The following is an 18272-nucleotide window of genomic DNA, read 5'->3' as shown; positions in this document are numbered from 1 at the left end:
CCGTGTATTATGCAGAGAAATGAGGGACATTAATAGAAAAATTGAATAATCCACTGATCTAGCCCTGAAATAAAGTCACATATTCCGCTTTAATTTACACTGTGGTATTCGGTTTGGCCACATGGACATAGCAGTAACAACACACACAAGTAAGTACACCGCTAGAGCATAAAACACTGAGAAAACTGTTCAGAAGTTCCATACACAGCCCAAGAACAATGGCTAGCCGAATCCAATGCAATGCAGAGTGTCATGATAGTGGAGTAAAGTTAACATGAGAAAATACAACAACAGAATGAGACAGCATCCACTCCACTCCAGGATTATATCAGGTAGATGGCTTGTCAGTCTCTAGAGGGATGGTGTCCATTAGCTACCCATGCAGACTGCGATGTGGTGCTGCCGTCTATGTTTGATTGCGAAGCCACCTGACGGCCGGACTTGCACTGCTGCATGCTGGTGCAGGGGAATTGAATTGTGATAGTTCATGCTGGTGTGTTGTTGCTTTTTATTATGGTAATGGCCACTGAGGTGCCAGTATTACCACAGTCCTCACTCCTTGGAGGGGTGACTGTCAGATGGTACAATACCAGCATCCCTCTCCCATAGTGTGACGTATCACATGGTACACAGGAAAGCAATATTCATGTTGTGCTGAGCACTGCTGATGGGTGCCCTCAGAGTGGACAGAAGGTCTGTGTTGGTTGCAACTGGAATTTAGGGCAGAAAATGCTCTTGGTGGTGATGACCCCATCGAAGGCGGATGCCTGATGGTGCAATGCCACTCACAAAGGGCGCCAACACCAGAGCTGGATCTGTGTGGACATCAGGTGCCTTGGTGAGTGAAAGCAGGAACTAAATGGGACCCTGAGGCTTGTGTGGAGGGCAGGAGAAAACAGCGAATGAGAGTGTGGTGAGCAAGGACAACTCAGAACAGAAGATGGAGCCAAAAATAGGGACAGTGCCTGTAGGGATGAAGGAGAAGACAAAAATCCAGACCCCAGGAGAGAGGAAAGCTTGAGAGGTGTGCGCGGGCAGTGGAGCCCAGATGGGGGTCCCTGGCACATAGTGTGACAACAAACATGTATGTGGTGTAGGTAGCAGGAGGTGCAACACAATGCATGGCTGGTGCCCCTGCAGCAGCTCAGCAGGGCTCTTCTCATCAATCGGAGTGGACCTGTCAGAACTGGGGAAAAAACTGAGGGCTTCTTCCATATGTGCGTCTCTTATGTACTACTTCATCTCCATTTCGAAAGTCCATATGACACTTTCTGTTTCACTGTTTGTTTGACTGAAGGTGGAATGGATGTGTTCCAACATGGCGGATACCGTTCTGCACACAGAAGTCTTGAAAAGTCTGTGAAATAAACTGTGGGCCATTATCTGTCACCACAGTGCAGGGGAGACCCTCTATGGAGAAGATCTACATGAGGGTCTGCACCGTCGATTCCACTGTCATTGAACAGCAGTTTGTGATTTATAGAAATACAGATAGGCACTTATGACAATCACTCAATATCCATCCATCCAAAAAGGGGCTCATTGCAAAATCCAGATGGACATGCTCAAATGGCTGTGAAGATCCAAGCCACAGCAATTAATGTTGCCATGGCATTGCCTCATGGCCTGCATGCCCAGACAAGTAGTGATTAAATGTTCAATCTCACAAGAATGTCTCATCTGAGAGACAGCTGAATGACCACCCGTAGCACTATTGTCGACAAGAGTCGGTCAACGGCACAGCACAAAATAATTGGAGATAGGATCTGATACTTGAGCAGGAGGCCTTTCCAACGATCCCCCATGGACCTCTTCAGGGGACACCTCCTTGGCGAAGCACTGTCAGTGCAGGTGGAGGCTTGCATATTCACATGAAGCTGAGGGCTATGCTGAACGTAGAGGACCTACTGCCGGAAAGGTCTTAGCTGAGGGCTCAGACTAAGAGCGTCCCACAATGTCCTGTCTTCCTTATCCGCTCCTAGTCCTTACCCAACCCAAGGTGGGATGGGATCCATGCTGAGGGGTGCGTGGCACATGGGAAGATGTGTCGCAAACAGAGCTGCAGTGATACCAGGCGACCTCCCTGAGTAAGTAGCCTTACACCATGTGGTTTTTCCGTGGTCAGGACCGTTTGAATGCATTCCCACTACTGAATCAGGGTCTAGACCTGAGCGAGAAGTGGAAACTGTAACTATGAAATTGGACCAGATCAAGATTAAAGCCTTGTCTGGGGCCCAGAGGAGGAAACTTCTCAGGGAACAGAAACAAAAGGAAGGAAAAGAATGGCTTCCCAAACAAAAGTGAAGGGAATTAAAAGGGAATGAGACCAAGACCTCAAGAAAAAACTGTCTCAGGTTGAAAGGGATATGCAGACTCCCACAACGTCGAAGACGGGTAACAAGAGGATAAGGGAGGAATCTAAGATTCCCTCCTCCCAGGATAAGCGAGTCCAGAAAAAGCCAAGGCAAGAAATAGGGAAACAGACCTATAGTACTGCAGTCTTGGTTTTTAGGATGGCAGTTATCCAAGAAGGCTATCCACTGGTAAGCATAACTTCGCAGCAGGAGCAGCTCGTGCAGATGACCCTCTTCGAAAAGATTAGGAGGGGTGGGGTGGGGGCGACACTGGTCCACGACCCAATTTCAGGAGGGTCTGTCTAGATCGCAGAGCCCTCATTTTTGTCTGTGAGGGGGTGCATACAGTGGAATGTCTCAAGGACAAGATGTCCATGATATCCCCATGGGAGGATGCGATGCTGCAGGTCAAGACTGCAGCTGAGCTTCTTAAGACCTCAAAGGTATCAATATCGGTACCAAAGATCCTTAAGGATGTCTCTCCAAAGACTCTGTTCGAGAAAATAGGGCTCCAGAACTCAAAAGTCTCGACAGAGGATTGGAGAGTAATCAACCAGACGGCTGTAATGGAAGGAAAAACCCTGGTGCTGGAGGTCGGAGAGAAGTAGCTGAAATTGTTTTTAGAGTTCTCACAGGTTGCCATCAGGGTTATCAAAGGCCTCAAAAGCAATGATGGCAGCAAGATAGAGACTTGAGGTGCTGCAGATTAATCTGCAGTACAGTAAAGGGGCCATGCTGCCCTGAGATGTCACCTGGAGAGACAGGAAGTGGACATGACCCTGACAAGAACCCTACTTATATAAAGAGGGTGTATCGGGCCTCGGTGGCACTGGAGTTAAGCTGATTTCTGCTAGAAATCTAAGAAACTCCAGAACATGCACTTATGTCAGAAATGGAATTCTTTCATGCCAATGATGGATTTCTGTTGCAGGGACCTGGTGACCATCAGGATGCAGCAACATGAGGAAGGTATCACAAAGGAAATTGTTTTGGCCTCAGCATACCTTCCTTACGAAGGTAGTTCTCCACCTCCTTTGGAAGTGAGGAGACTGACAGAAGCTTGCCATCGGCAAAGTGACCAGCTGTTGGCTGGATGTGATGCCAGTGCCCACAATCTAGTTTGTAGCAGCAATGACACCAACAGTAGAGGTGACTTGCCACCAACAGTAGAGGTGAGTACCTTCTTGAATTCCTCTTGTCTAACAGCTTGGAGGTCCTGAATAGGGGTGACAAACCTACATTCAGGAACAGCAGAATGGAAGAAGTAACTGACATTACCTTTGTTTCCATGATGATGGGCAGCTATGTCAAACAATGGCATGTGGCATTAGAGCCATCCTCACTGGACCACATGTATATTAAATTCAAGGCTGAAATTGGAATTAAGACTGACCACGGCCAGTAGGAATCCCAGGAAAATAGACTGGGAGACATACAGGAGGGACCTTGACTTAAGGTTATCAGAAATTAAAACCACAATAAGGAAACCAGTAGCGTTTGAGGAAGTGGCACAGGCTGTAACCTCTGCCATGGTGACCTCATACCAAGACAACTGCTCAATCACCAAGAAGTGCACAAACAGGAGTGTGTCTTGGTGGAACAACAACTTCGAAGCGCAAAGAAGACAGGTACGAAGACTGTTTAACCTTGTGAGACGTAAAGGACAATGGGCAAAATATCGTGAGGCCCTTGTCAACTACAACCTTGCCACTAAACAAACAAAGGAGGCATCCTGGAAGGCATTCTGTGAGGAAGTGTAGGGCACAACTGATCAAGCCAGACTTCATGAAATCCTTGCTAGAGTACCAACTAATCCAGGAGATACGTTAAGGGTGGAGGATGGGGAATATACAACGACAGCACATGAGGCACTGGAATTGCTCCTCACAACTCACTTCCCTCAATATGCTCTGGCAGATAACATAGGCCAGAATGCAATCCCTGAGAGACAATGGTTCTCAGACATTCGAAGAGAGGACTGGGAATTGGCCAAGGAGTGTGTTGACTTAAGTAAAATCCAATGGGCAGTGAGAACATTCCAACCATTTAAGTCACCTGGCCCAGATGGCATCTTTCCAGCTCTCCTGCAACAAGCAGGAGAGAACCTTATAAGAGTCCTATGCAGGTTATTCACAGTTAGCCTAGCAGCAGGAAACATTCCCAATGCCAAGGACATGAGAACAATCAGCCAGTCCTCCTTCACTCTTAAAACATTGGAAAAACTGGTTAATGTACATGTTTGGGAGAGGAGGCTAACTAGGCTCCTCTACATTCAAACCAACATGCAAATCAACAACGTAAATCATGCGAGGCAGCTCTCCACAAATTCATTGGGAAGGTGGAGAAAGCACTTCACTTTCAGGAAATGGCACTCTGCATCTTTCTGGACATCAAGGGGGCTTTTAGTAGCACAACCTTCGATTCCATGGTTAGGGCAGCAGAGGTGCATAACCTAGGGACCACTATATGTAGGTGGACTAGGGTCATGCTTAGTGGAAGGAAGGTAGAGGCCACCAAGATAAATAAAAAGATGGTAATTACCACCACTAGAGGTTGTCCCCACGGAGGAGTTTTGTCCCCTTTATTGTGAAATCTAGTGGTGAACGAACTCATTGAGGGAACTAAATTCCACACAATGCTTTTGCGAAGTATACGCAGATGACGTCGTCATAGAAAATACCTGTGAAGGGGATAGTGAAATATCTAGGGGTAACCTTGGATGAGAAGCTAACATGGACCCCTCACATTAAGAGCAACAACTCCAAGGCGAAAGGTAGTCTAGTGAGTACCAGAAGAGCTTGTGGCAAAAACTGGGTCCTAAGCCCCAGAGGTATGCACTGGGTATACACCACAGTGGTTAGACCTAGGATCTCCTACAGGACTGTAGTGCGGTGGAAGAAAGTAGGACAGCAGGTTGTAGCTAAAGAGCTTGCTAAGCTGCAGAGACTGGCTTGCTTAGCCATAACAGGTGGAATTAGAAACACACCAACCACTGGGATGGAAACCATGCTGGACATGCATTCACTACACCTCTGGGTCAAGATGAAAGCAGCAACAGGTACAATACAGACTCAAAACTGGTAAAAACTATATCTCATTGGGATATCCAGTCACACACTAAGATAGTGAGTGAGGTAAATACAGGAATGGTTCGGGAAATGCCAGCTTATTATATAATAACTCCCAACTGCTTCAACCAACCTTACAATATGATAATTGGAAACAGGGAGCAGTGGGAAAAAACAGTTCAACACAGTGCAGGGAACACTATCTGGTTCACTGGTGTGTCAAAATCAGACGAAGGTGCTGGGGCGGGGTGTACGAGGTTCTGCCAAGACTGGAGGGCACCATCTATCTAAGAAAACTGGTCTCAGTATTCCAAGCCGAAATCACTGCAGTCAGGGAGTGTGTACGTGTGTGTGGAGGAGAATGTGTGTAGGTGCTACAAGGACTGAAGCATCTACAGCTACTCAGACAGCCCTGAAATCATTGGCAGCTCCTGCAACAAGATGTAAGATTGTTGCAGAATGTCACAGGGTTCTCGTGGAGCTAGGGGGAAGCAATAGGGTAAACTTAGTGTGGGTCCCTGGCCACTCAGGCATCGGTAGAAATGAACAAACTGACAGATTGGTCAGGATGGGGGCAAAGAATCCATTTATTGGACCGGAACCTGTCCTGAAAATCACCAAGGCTATGATCAAACTAGAACTATGGAACTGGCTCAGAAGACAGCACATATAATACTAGACCAAGGTCTATAAATAAAAACATGGTAAGGTAATGATGCCAAAGCCATGTTTTAAAAGAAGCTCTGTAATCCTGGGCTTGAACAAGAAAGAGATTAAACTCATGGTTGGACTGATGACCAGCCATGAGAATTTCAAAAAACACCTGAAAACAATGGGTATAACGGAAGAAGATCCTAAATGCAGGATCTGTGATGAGAGTAAAGAAACTGCATCAGTAGTGGAAATGGAGAGATATAAAAAGACTGGGTGTGATGTTGGAATGACGGCTATGTGGTGCTGGGATGAGAACAGGGAAAGGGCTGTATGGGTGAGGATAGTGACTAATGAAAGTTGTGGCCAGTAGGGTTGCGGGAACGTAAGATGTATTGCAGGACAAGTTCCCACCCGCGCAGTTCAAAAAAGCTGGTGTTGGTGGGAAGGATCCATACAGCACAGGCTGTGAAGCAGTGATTTAAATGAAGGATGCCATGTTTGGCAGCATGTTCAGTAACAGGGTGGTCCACTTGTTTCTTGGCCACAGTTTGTCAGTGGCCATTCATGTGGACAGACAGCCCGTTGAGTGTCATGCTACACAGAATGCAGCACAGTGGTTGCAGCTTAGCTTGTATATCACATAACTGGTTTCACATGTAGCCCTGCCTTTGATGGGATAGGTGATGTTAGTGACCGGACTGGAGTAGGTGGTTGTGGGAGGACATGTGGAACAGGTCTTGCATCTAGGTCTGTTACAGGGATATGAGCCATGAGGTAAGCAATTGGGAGCAAGGGTTGTGTAAGAATGGATGAGTATATTGTGTAGGTTCGGTGGACGGTGGAATACCACTGTGGGAGGGGTGGGAAGAATAGTGGGCAGGACATTTCTTATTTCAAGGCATTCAGTTGTTCCAGTCCTGGGTGGTACTGAGTTACGAGGGGAATGCTCCTCTGTGGCCAGGTGGTGTGACTTTGGGGGGTGGTGGGAGACTGGAAAGATAAGGCATGGGAGATCTGACCACCTCTCCACAGTTCCTGTCCCTTTACCATGCAGTGCCCTGCTTGTCACTATTGATATCACCTCTCTTTACACTAACATTCCTAAGGCCCATGGCCTTACTGCTATTGAACATTACCTTTCCCAACACCCGGCAGATTCCAGAGCAACAACCTCCTTCCTAGTCACCATGACCCACTATAACCTCACCCACAATTACTTCTGCTTTGAACGCATTACCTACAAACAAATCTGGGGTATGACTATGGGCACCCGCATGGCACCATCCTATGCCCACCAATTCATGGACCATCTAGAGGAATCCTTCCTAAAAACCCAGAATCCTAAACACCTCAGCTGGTTCAGATTCACTGATGATATCTTCACTATCTGGATTGAGGGTGAGAACACCCTACTCACATTCCTCCAGAACCTTAACAACTTCTTCTCCATTTGCTTCACTTGGTCCTCTCAATCCAACAAGCCACCTTCCCAGATGTTGACGTCCACCTTAAAGATGGCTACATCAGTACCTCCGTCCATATAAAACCTACTAACCACCAGCAGTACCTCCACTTCAGCAGCTGCCACCCGTTCCGTAACAAGACGTCCCTTCCGCACAGTCTAGCCACCCATGGTCGTCCTATCTGCAGTGGCGAGCAGTCCCTCTCAAATATACCAAGGGTCTCACCGAAGCCTTCACTGACTCTAATTATCCTCCCAATCTTGTATAAAAACAAATCTCCCATGGCTTATCTTTCAAGTCTCCCACCATCTTCCAAAGTCCCACCATCCAGCCACAGAGGAAAATTTCCCTTGTAACTCATTACCACCCAGGACTGGAGCAACTGAATTACATTCTCCACCGGGGTTTCGATTACCTCTCATCATGCCCTGAAATGAGAATTGTCCTGCCCACTATTCTTCCCACCCCTCCCACAGTGGTGTTCCGCCGTCCACCGAACCCACACAACATACTCATCCATCCTTACACAACACTGCTCACAATCCCTGACATCATGGCTCATACCCCGTAATAGACCTAGATGTGAGACCTGTTCCATACATCCTCCCACAACCACCTACTCCAGTCCCGTCACTAACATCACCTTTCCCATCACAGGCAGGGCTACGTGTGAAACCAGTCATGTGATCTACAAGCTACGCTGCAACCATTGTGCTGCATTCTATGTAGGCATGACAACCAACAAGCTGTCTGTCTGCATGAATGGGCATCCACAAACTGTAGCCAAGAAACAAGTGGACCACCCGGTTGCTGAGCACACTGCCCAACACAACCTTCTTTATTTCAATGACTGCTTCACAGCCTGTGCTGGGATCCTTCCCACAAACACCGGCTTTTCTTATATGCGCAGGTGGGAACTTTCCCTGTGATACATCCTACATTCCCACAACCCTCTAGGCCTCAACCTTTGTTAGTTACTGTCGTCACCCATCCAGCCCCTTCCCTGTTCCCATCTCAGCACTGCACTGCACAGCCATCTTTCCACCATCACACCCAGTCTTTTTATTTCTCTCCTTTTATGCTAGTCTCCCCCCCCCCCCTCCCCCCCCAAATCTCTCCCCTGCCCTCTGTCTATCCTGCTGCACTCCACTGTCTGCTACCCCCACCATACATCCCTTCCCCTCCATGCCCCAGTTTCCTCCCTTGCCCCCCCACCCAGTTGCCAAACCCCTCCTGCATTGGTGCTGCTGCCCGCAGTGTGGTTGCTGTTGCCTGAGACTGCAGCTGTGTGTGTGAATTGGTGTCTGTCTGTCTATTGTTCACAAAGGCTTTACTTACAAGAGTCTTTTTCTTGTGCAACTCAGTATCTCCGCTATATAGTGAGTAGCAACTTTCCTTTTCATATTAAAGTTCTCCCTTTAGTTGGTTATGAAATGCAAGTGACAATGACCTGGCTCTGAAGAAATGAGTCTGTGCTGTGGGTTTAAGATGAATGTGCACTGTAAAATCTCTGGCCTTGCCTGCCTATGCATAAAAATGTCTGAAAATTCTCTGCAAAGTCCATCTAATTACTTATATGGCACAAGACTGGAAATAGGGTTAGCGAAATTTGCGATTGTGAACCCAAACACCTTAAAAGTATAGAAGCCAAACAAATTTTCTGTAAAAGCTCTGTCCATCACACAGAAAGTCAGTGTGTGGACCATCACCCTGTATGCTATCTTCACCATAAACCGTCCAAGATCAGGGATTTGCTGTCTGTTATAGCTGATACATGAGGTAGCAGATGACAACAGGGAGCCAACACATAGATAAATATTAGAATTAATAAGCATGGCTGCCATGCCTGTATCCACTTGTAACTGTAGTGGTGTCCTGTTAATATACACAATGATGAACAGCTCATTGGAAACAGTTGCAAGCCTGTTACATGCATGGCTAATCACACCAATGTACATAAATCGAGAGGCATGGCGTACTGCTGCAATTTGTCCTTTCTTCCTACAATGGTGGTAAGAAGACCAATGCTTACATCAGGCCAACTGGTCATGTTACACAAAAGAAGCGGAGCAAGAAGGCAGGGGCTGATGGGAACCAATCTACCCGAGACATGTTTAAGTGGAGCATGTGGCTGGGTGTGCTGCACTGTCGCAATGTCCACTTCCGAAGATCTGCTGGAACGTAAGTGCATATCATTGCCTAAGCTGACAGCGGTCACATCCACCCAGGAATCCAACTGATGGCCCACCCACGGTTGAAGCCTTGCTAATGGACCAGTCAATACACTGTCCAACATGCCCGTGCACTCCTGCTGTTGCAATTCAAGAAGTTTCTTGCTTTCCAGCTGTTGCCATAGTAAGCTTTGAACCACTATCTCCATGGACGGGCCTGTTGACATCGTCAATTAGTGAAAAGAAAAAAAACATGTGAATGTTCAACTGAGCTCATCGCTGCTTGTGTAGTAACATCACACACGGATAAGTACGCACTTATAGCATAAGCCATTTTCATGAGAAAACAGTTTTGAAGTCCCACACACATTAAAAAAATAATGCCAGCCCACATACAACACAACGCGGAGAGTCCCAAAAGCACAGTAAAGTTAACACAAGAAAACACAATATCAGAATGATGCTGAGTGCACTCCATTCCGAAATTACATCAGATAGATTGCTTGTCAGTCTCTCAAGATGGCTCTGTCCCATCAGCTGTGCATGCCGACCCTGAAGCAGTGCTAATTTCAATATTTGATTGTGCTGCTACTTGGTGGCCAGAACTGCACTGCAATGGGCAAGTTGAACCATGATGGTTTGTTCCAGTGCCTCGCATCAAGTTATGGTAGCAGCCATAGAGGTCCCGTTACGATACGAGATGTAGCAAATTGTTATTATAGATACTATGGAAAGATTTTGATCCTCATCGAAACCTCTCTCTGTTCTGCTTCAATTGATGTTGAATATAAAACTTTCCTCAGTTTCTGATTCCACTGGATTCTAATCAACATTTGTTCTGAAAGAGCTCCATGAAAAGCAATATCTCAGTATTAATACAGGGTGGGGGCAAGTGAAAGTGTCCCAGAGAACAGAGTTCCAGTGTACAAAGAAACACAGCAGAGGAAAGGAAATACAGTACTAATCTGACTACAGCGGATGTTGAAAGTGCCGACCATTCATCTCTCGTCACGTTTGGGCACTGGTCAGCAAGCTCCTGAAGGCGGAAATGTTTTGCTGCACTTCCTGAATACTATGATGGTTGTTGTGATACACCTTAGACTTGAGGCCTCCCCACAAAAAGTAACTGCACTCTGATAGATCGGGTGACCTTTGTGGCCTATTAGGGACATGACCAGACTGACCTCAGCTAACAACTCTGTCAGGCGTGAAGATTGTGTAACTGTGCTCCACGGTTCGACAGTTGTGTGAGCAGTTGCTCCATCCTGTTGGAAGTAACTGCACATCTTTTCCTCCTCCGTTAATGCTGCCACAAATGGTTTCAAAAAGTTGACAATGTAACGTGCTGAAGTCAGAGTCTAATGAGAGAAGATCGGACCAATAATGCAGTGTGCAGACACTGCACACCAAACCAAAACCTTATGATCACGCAATGGTGTTTGTGAAAGTTGTGCGGATTCTCCACTGCCCAGAACCTGTGATTCTGTGAGTTGACATAACAACTCCAGTGAAACCAGGCTTCATCAGACATAAAGAACAGATCCATCTCCAAACCATTTATTGTTATCTCAGTCAATAGCCACTCACAAAACTGAAGGTGCTGAGTAGCATCTGCTGGTTTTAGCACATGAACAACAGATGCTCAGTAGGGATGCATGTGCAGGTCCAGGTTGAGTATTCGTCCGCATGATCAACGTGATATACAGGTCTCTGGCGACAGGCATTGAGTTGATTTGGTAGGGCTCTGAAGCAGTATGTGGTGAATCACAGCCACATTTTTTGGTTGGGGGCATGTTTCAGAGAGTTTGTTCCAAACATATCCTGTCCAACGCCATTTTTGGAATAAGCACTATATGGCGCTCTTTTCTGGCATATTGACAACATTAAATTCTCGTCAAACAACTGACCACACTGTTTCCATGACTCTGTCGCCACATAACTTTCCACGATGAACACCTGCTGGTCCACTCTGAGTACCATCACCTCCTTTGCACTGCTCCACTCAAACTGACACAGCCTGCACAATGCTCTGAACCAGTGCGGGTCACGAGATGGGCGTATACGTGATGTGCGCATCACGGGGTGTGGTTATATGCATACAATCGTGTCCAGTTGTATCCACTTGTCCAGGTCACTTTTATTTGCCCCATCCTGTATATTGTTTAAGGAGCAAAGATAACAATTCACTGAATCATAGAGGTGCTGATTTCTCAAAGGCACATAAACAAGTCTGAGAACTTGACTAGCTTTTGAACAAATCCTTTTTGAAATCTACAGTGCACACACTTGCACATTCCACCCCCCTCGCCTCCCACACACTCCTGTATGAGATTCCTTAAACTGTCAAATGGTTTGATAATTTCTTGACTGGTTATGGTCCACAGGCTATGTGTCTGTATAAAATTGAAAGTTAGCTGAATAATACTGTGCCTGAGCTAGTGTAAGCACTTGTGGAGCTGTGCACTCCATGAAGCTGCAGCAGGTCATGAGCAGCTAGCATTAAGGACATTAGATCCGCAAGCAATACAGAGGAATGAGATGACCTAGTCCATCTTTGACATGATCTAGTCCATCTTTGACAATACTATAGCTGTAGTTTCAAGAAAGGCAATAGAAGACTTAATGAGACATTCAACTGTATGACATCGAGCTGCAATCCCTAACAGTCAACACTTCATACAGATAGACAACCGAGTTCGGGAACCACTGAAAGAAATGATCTTCAAATCTGTCCCTCACTAGAGTCAGCGACTACAGAAATGTGGATTATGAATGGAAAGATGGGTCGTAGAATCAATTGCTGATGTGCCATCCTCAATCCAGGGAATTCAACGTATAATTGCTCTTGACCAGGGAAGTTTTGGGGTAGATCCAGTAGTGGAAGCAACTGACGATATTTTAAACATGTTAGTTCCACAAGGAAATGATGAACCTAATGAACAACATGACAAGTGTAGCAAGAGTAGTCCTATAAACAATAGTACTAGTAGTTGCACAAATGGCTAAACTGTCAATACCAGTTTTGTATAAGTGGAATAGTAGTTTTTTTCCTTTTCTTTCGTGCTGTTAATATGTAATAAGTATTAATAATTATTACATAAATCTGTTATTATATGCAAATAGATGGGCTGTATAGCCTATTAAGAAAATAGGCTGTAATTGTGAAGAATAAACAAATTTTAAAAAATGAAGACAAAACTGTTGATTCTTTATGAATCTAATATGATAGCATTCATACAATGTCAAAAATTCTCATAGGAAATATTACTAGAAATATATCACTTTAAAGGAGATACTTCCTGGTATATTAAAACTACATGCCAGATCAGTTTCAAATCAAACCCTTCCCCATTTGCTGCCTCGGCTATCTCATGATCTGTCCCACAAGTGCATAATTTGTCCAGGTATCACTTCTGAGAGAAATGGTTTCATGGGGACAGACTGTGGCCAATCCACCAGAACCAGCTTTTCAGCTCATAGTAGAGTGTATGCAGATATTCAACTATGAAATAGGAACTGCATGTCCAATTGGGATTCAAATCCAGACCCCTAACTTTCTTGAACAATGCCCTTACCATATGAATTATGCCACTTGCCAAACAGTAAGGCACAGCTAGTGGTAGGCTAAAGTTTTGGGCCACATCATGTAAAATGTGTGAATAGCTCGGTTTAATAATAGCTCTATTTATTCATGGGTCTCGACACAAATGCTGGCCTTGTTCTCATCTTTAGTCTCCAAAAGACTTTCGTACCAGTGTACAATCCTCTACACAATGGATTTGGAAAGTTATTTTCAAATTTTTAATCAAGTTTTTTCCCCCTAAGATATGCCTCAGATCATATTAGCTTTACAACAAATGCACCATAGTTTTTGAAATGACAAAGATCCTGAACATGTAAAATTTCCTTTTTGAAAATAATAATAATAATAATAATAATAATAATAATAATAATAATAATAATAATAGTATGCTTGCTAAAAGTATTTCTTCCCTTTTTATGCTTATCATACACACAGTGTTCACAAAAGTGATCATTCCCCGACTAAACTAGCGAAATGAAGCACACATTTATGTATATGGTTTTTTCAGCACTAAAAATCATTGAAATATCTTTAGCAAATCTCCCCTCAAAAAAGGACTGGTAATTACTTCCTCATTCCACAATCAATGCTCTTTGATACCGCAGCAACAACATAGAAAGTCTGTATAAAGTGCTGGCAAGCAGAGCAATGCAGCATACAAGTAAAATGCTCAACCATTTGACGAGTGGTAAATAAGTGGAAACACAATGAAAATCACACTGTGGTCACCCACTTCTGATTCCTTGACATTCAAGATGACTGCTCAATTCAGCCTATTACCATTTCCTTCTCGCATAAATTTCAAAATTTCATCTCATTCTTAATGAAAGGAGGAAACAAAGATGATGACATTGAAGAAGAAATAAAGGTAGTTCATGTGTTTCAATCCTATGACTTGTGCAACTTGAAACTGAAACTATAAAGCCTGTTCTGTCTTAGTTAATTTGAATGCATTAATTTTTTCCAATGATGAAATTGACTATTCTAAATAGACAACAGATGCATAATGCTGTAATCAAAGTAAACTGGACAATGTGACCTCGTCACTGGAAAGAGAAACTGGTAACAAAGAATATATCCTATATGCACCACTCAAAACAGTTAGAAGGACAAGAATTTTATCAAGTGTGCCTTGTACGTAGCCTGTGATTAAGACATATACTGTTGCTTTTAGTCTCAATGCCCATTTTAATTATGAGAACAATCCTCCACAATTCATTTGAAAGTTATGGCTTAGTGGCAATATTCAAAGTATTATGCTGTAAGAGTGAAATGGATGAGTAATGTCTTTCACTCTACCATCTAGTTAGTGTAAGTAATGAGAGCATCTCTACACTCTTTCTGTACATTTCATCAGACACTGTGACACATCTAACTGATGCAGAATGTGTTCAGGCAGTGTAACTACTGCAGGAAGGTTGGACTATTCACACAGTGTCTACACAGTTTAATGTGGCTTCATTGTTCTTGGGAGGGTTTGGTAACAATTTTGTCAAACTAGCACATACACAAAAAAGCCAGGGCAAGGGAGACAATGCAAAACATCCACCAGAGATGATTGACATGTGGTTAATTGTTCTCTTCACTGGCGCACTGTGACAGCCAGGAACCTACAAAATGATCTAAGAGCAGCAACTGGTTGTAGTGTGAGTGATCAAACAATATAAAACGGACTCCGGGAGGCGCATTTAAGGCCAAGACGATCTCCTCACATCCCTCGATTAACTGCTTTGACAAATGAGGGATCGATTCTGATCTGCTGAGGAACATAGAAACAGGCAGATGCGTCACCTGTGCAATGTACTCTTTACAAATGAGTCTAACATGAGGCGACAGTAGTACACATGTATATCGCCATCTTGTTGAATGTTATAATGAAGCAGTAGTTCAGGAAATGGACATCTGGCTGCAGCTTAGTCATGGTGTGGGGTGGCATCACAATTGATGGCCCATAGGACCTTCAGATACTCAGAGGTCAACTTAAGCTCAAGTTACATCAATGAGATTGTACCGGATCATGTTATGTCCATCACAGTTGTCATGGCTCCTCAGTCTATCTTGCAACACGATAATGTGTCCCCAGTTTATCCTGCAACCAAAATGTGACAGCACATTCAGCAGCAGCCACCATGGAAACTTTACAGGACCTCGCGATTCAAACATTAGACGGGTCTGCTCTGAGTTCTGACCTCAGTCCTCTTGGGCATCTATGGTGTATACTGGACAGACAACTTTGGGCCCCTCCTGTAATACCTCAGACTCAACTTGCAGATGTCCTTTTTGAAGCATGGGGGGGGGGGGGGGGGGGGGACACTGAAATGTTTCTTTTTGTGCCTTATGTCAAGTAGTTTCCACTTTGGTTTACGACCATTATGTTGTCTGGCCATAGCAATAGCATGTTCATTTATGTTAATCAGAGGTTTCATTTTCCACAACAAAATTCTGCTTCACTCCAAATATTTCCACAAAAATAATGCAGGTGCTTAAAATGTTGTTCCTCTAATTTTTGAGCAGTATATAATTTCACGTATGTAATGAAGAATGTCCTACCGTTGGAACAACTTGAGTGGGTGCTGTAGTTATAAGCAGTGTTGCCGGAGATGACTGCTGCTGTACAGGCAGGGCCGGCAATATGCTTGAAGCTTGTTTTGTTGGCACCTGGGCCGCTAGCGTTGGCCTTTCTGGTGTTGCCGTAAAGTTGAAGACTGTATTTGCAGAAGGAGCTGAAACAAGGAATAAGAATCTTTACAGGTAAATAGTGTAGTAGAAAAGTTACAGACATAGAATAGAAAAGACTTAACATAGGCAGAGTATACAAAACAGAAGGACAAGTACCAAGATACATTTTGCGCAAAAAGTTTTAATGTCATGAATGATAATTGACAACCTTTTCTTATGGAAGTGCAACATGTGAACACAATAATCAACTGTACATCACGTACCAAGTACTGTAGTGTCACTACTATTTTACAAGCAAATCAGTGGGAATATAGTGGTAAAGCACTGCAGCAGGTGCAGGCAGCTGGCAAGTGAGAGATGCTTTTCCAATAACCGTAACAGGGCTGTTTAATTCTTTGTGGGACAGGCTCAACTCTGCGAAACCTGCCAGCACAGTGAAAAGAGATGGCTTTTGCAGTACAGGCAAGGGGATTTCTCTGCCAAGATGCTCCAGCAATGTTGTCAAGAACGTGACTATACTATGTTCTTCATAAGAATAAACTTGATGTAAGCATTATGCCATGTATTCTTCCATGTTTGCTTACATCTCATTGGATTATGTTTCACATGGAGAGAAAACCAAGCTGCAACCAGTACAGTTATGTACACTCATGAGGATACGTTTTATGCCGTGTTACACACACAAAGACTGAGCGATAATGCAGGACAACAGCTTTACCGGCACATTGAACTTTGACAGCAATGGCCAGCTAGATGGGCCGACTAACCTGCAGTGATGTGAGCAGTTGCAGGTTCAGATGTAGAAAGAGACGAGCAAAGAAACTATATAGCTTTGAATGTCATCTAACTTTTAAAGAGAATGAAATAATATTCGGCAGAACTCCAGCACTAATGCATGCTTCTTAGGTGACCAGATGGAAATCATAAAATGCTCTTGCTCTCGCCTAACACAGTATTATAAACACAAACTAGAGTGATGAAAATTTCTAAGTTAAACACAGAGCAATTTTTCTGAGAGAGCTATGTGTGATGCAAAAGCATACTGCAGGGATTTCATTGCACTGCTGAATACTGAAACCACTGAAGATATTAATTACACTCAGTCATCTAATAATCTCTTGTCTCCTTCCTTATCTGAAACTGAGAAATAAATGTCAGTTCTGGAACTTTCGTCTGCTATGTTGATAATGAGTCAACCTACAACAGAATCCTTGAAGTCACCCATGTGCCTCATTTTCTCCTCTTCTTTTATTACGTGCCGTTCTATATCCCACCAGTGTTCAGCAGTGACGTGAAAAAGCTGTGCGCGTTAGTTTCAGTACGTCTGGCAGCTTGGCAATCTTGTTATTGCTTGAGCCAAATCCCTTAACTTGGCTCCAGATCAGCTCTGGTGTATTCATATTGTAATGGTACAGTGGCAAATGCAAAAATGCAGCATTTGTACATGCCGGATGCTGTGAAAATGATTGTTTTTCATGCTTCTATGATGCTAATCACCCTGGTTCATGTGAGACTACAACTGTGGTATAAAACAATGGGCATAGTCCAAATAAAAAGTATTTGGATTTTCATTTTTGCCCTAAAAATTTAAACTGTTATGTTTTCTTAATTTAGGCAACATTTATTAACAATCTTTCATAAAATATCGATAAGTAAGAATTGGTATTTGAAATTAAAACAAAAATTTCACTTACAATATGTAATTATAAACAAGAAGATGTGCGTTATTCATAAAGAGTGATGATGAATTTTAAAATTACGAGATGTACGTATTTCAAATTGAACGGAAAAAAAGAAAAGAAAGACGACTATGGTGAGACTTGAACGAGCGATCCATGAACTGCACTAGGTTATCAAGCTACTACACTACACTTTATGTGTGTTTGTACAGGGTGCGGCAATCAAACTACATTTATTATTAGTGCGCGGAAGTGTTGGAACTAGTGGGGGACGAGTAACCGAGGTCGCCACTGTGCTCCCCCAACACAAAGCATTTCAGTAGCCATGGAGCAGTGGACTAAGCAACAACGGTCGTTTGAGGTGAAAGCATTCTACCAAAGCGGTAGCTATGTAGCTGCTCAGCTTTGTTTCCGGGTACATTTCCAAATTAATTGTAATAGGCCGGTGCCTTTGGTTAACTCAATAAAAACTTGGGTCGAAAACTTTGAAAATGTCGGTGAAACAACAAGGAAAAGAGATGGCAGAGCGAAGACAATGCGTACTCCCGAGAATGTGGAACATGAAAGAGTTAATGTGGGAAGAAGGCCCTGGAGATCAGCGTGTAGACAGAGCGTTGCGCC

The 18272-nt window shown here is 44.0% G+C and overlaps 1 protein-coding gene across 2 annotated transcripts in view; it reads right to left on the bottom strand.

The window, feature by feature from the left end:
* LOC124613573 (MLX-interacting protein) overlaps positions 1–18272 on the bottom strand; it is a 403061-nt gene that overhangs the window by 76766 nt on the left and 308023 nt on the right. For both annotated transcript variants that reach the window (XM_047142290.1, XM_047142297.1), the window contains exon 10: positions 15844–16016. In XM_047142290.1, coding sequence (XP_046998246.1) covers positions 15844–16016 — 173 coding nt within the window. The remainder of the gene's footprint in view (positions 1–15843; positions 16017–18272) is intronic.

This window comes from Schistocerca americana, chromosome 1, assembly GCF_021461395.2.
Source record: "Schistocerca americana isolate TAMUIC-IGC-003095 chromosome 1, iqSchAmer2.1, whole genome shotgun sequence".
Classification (NCBI taxonomy): Eukaryota; Metazoa; Arthropoda; class Insecta; order Orthoptera; family Acrididae; genus Schistocerca; species Schistocerca americana.
This window is presented reverse-complemented; position numbering and strand designations above follow the sequence as displayed.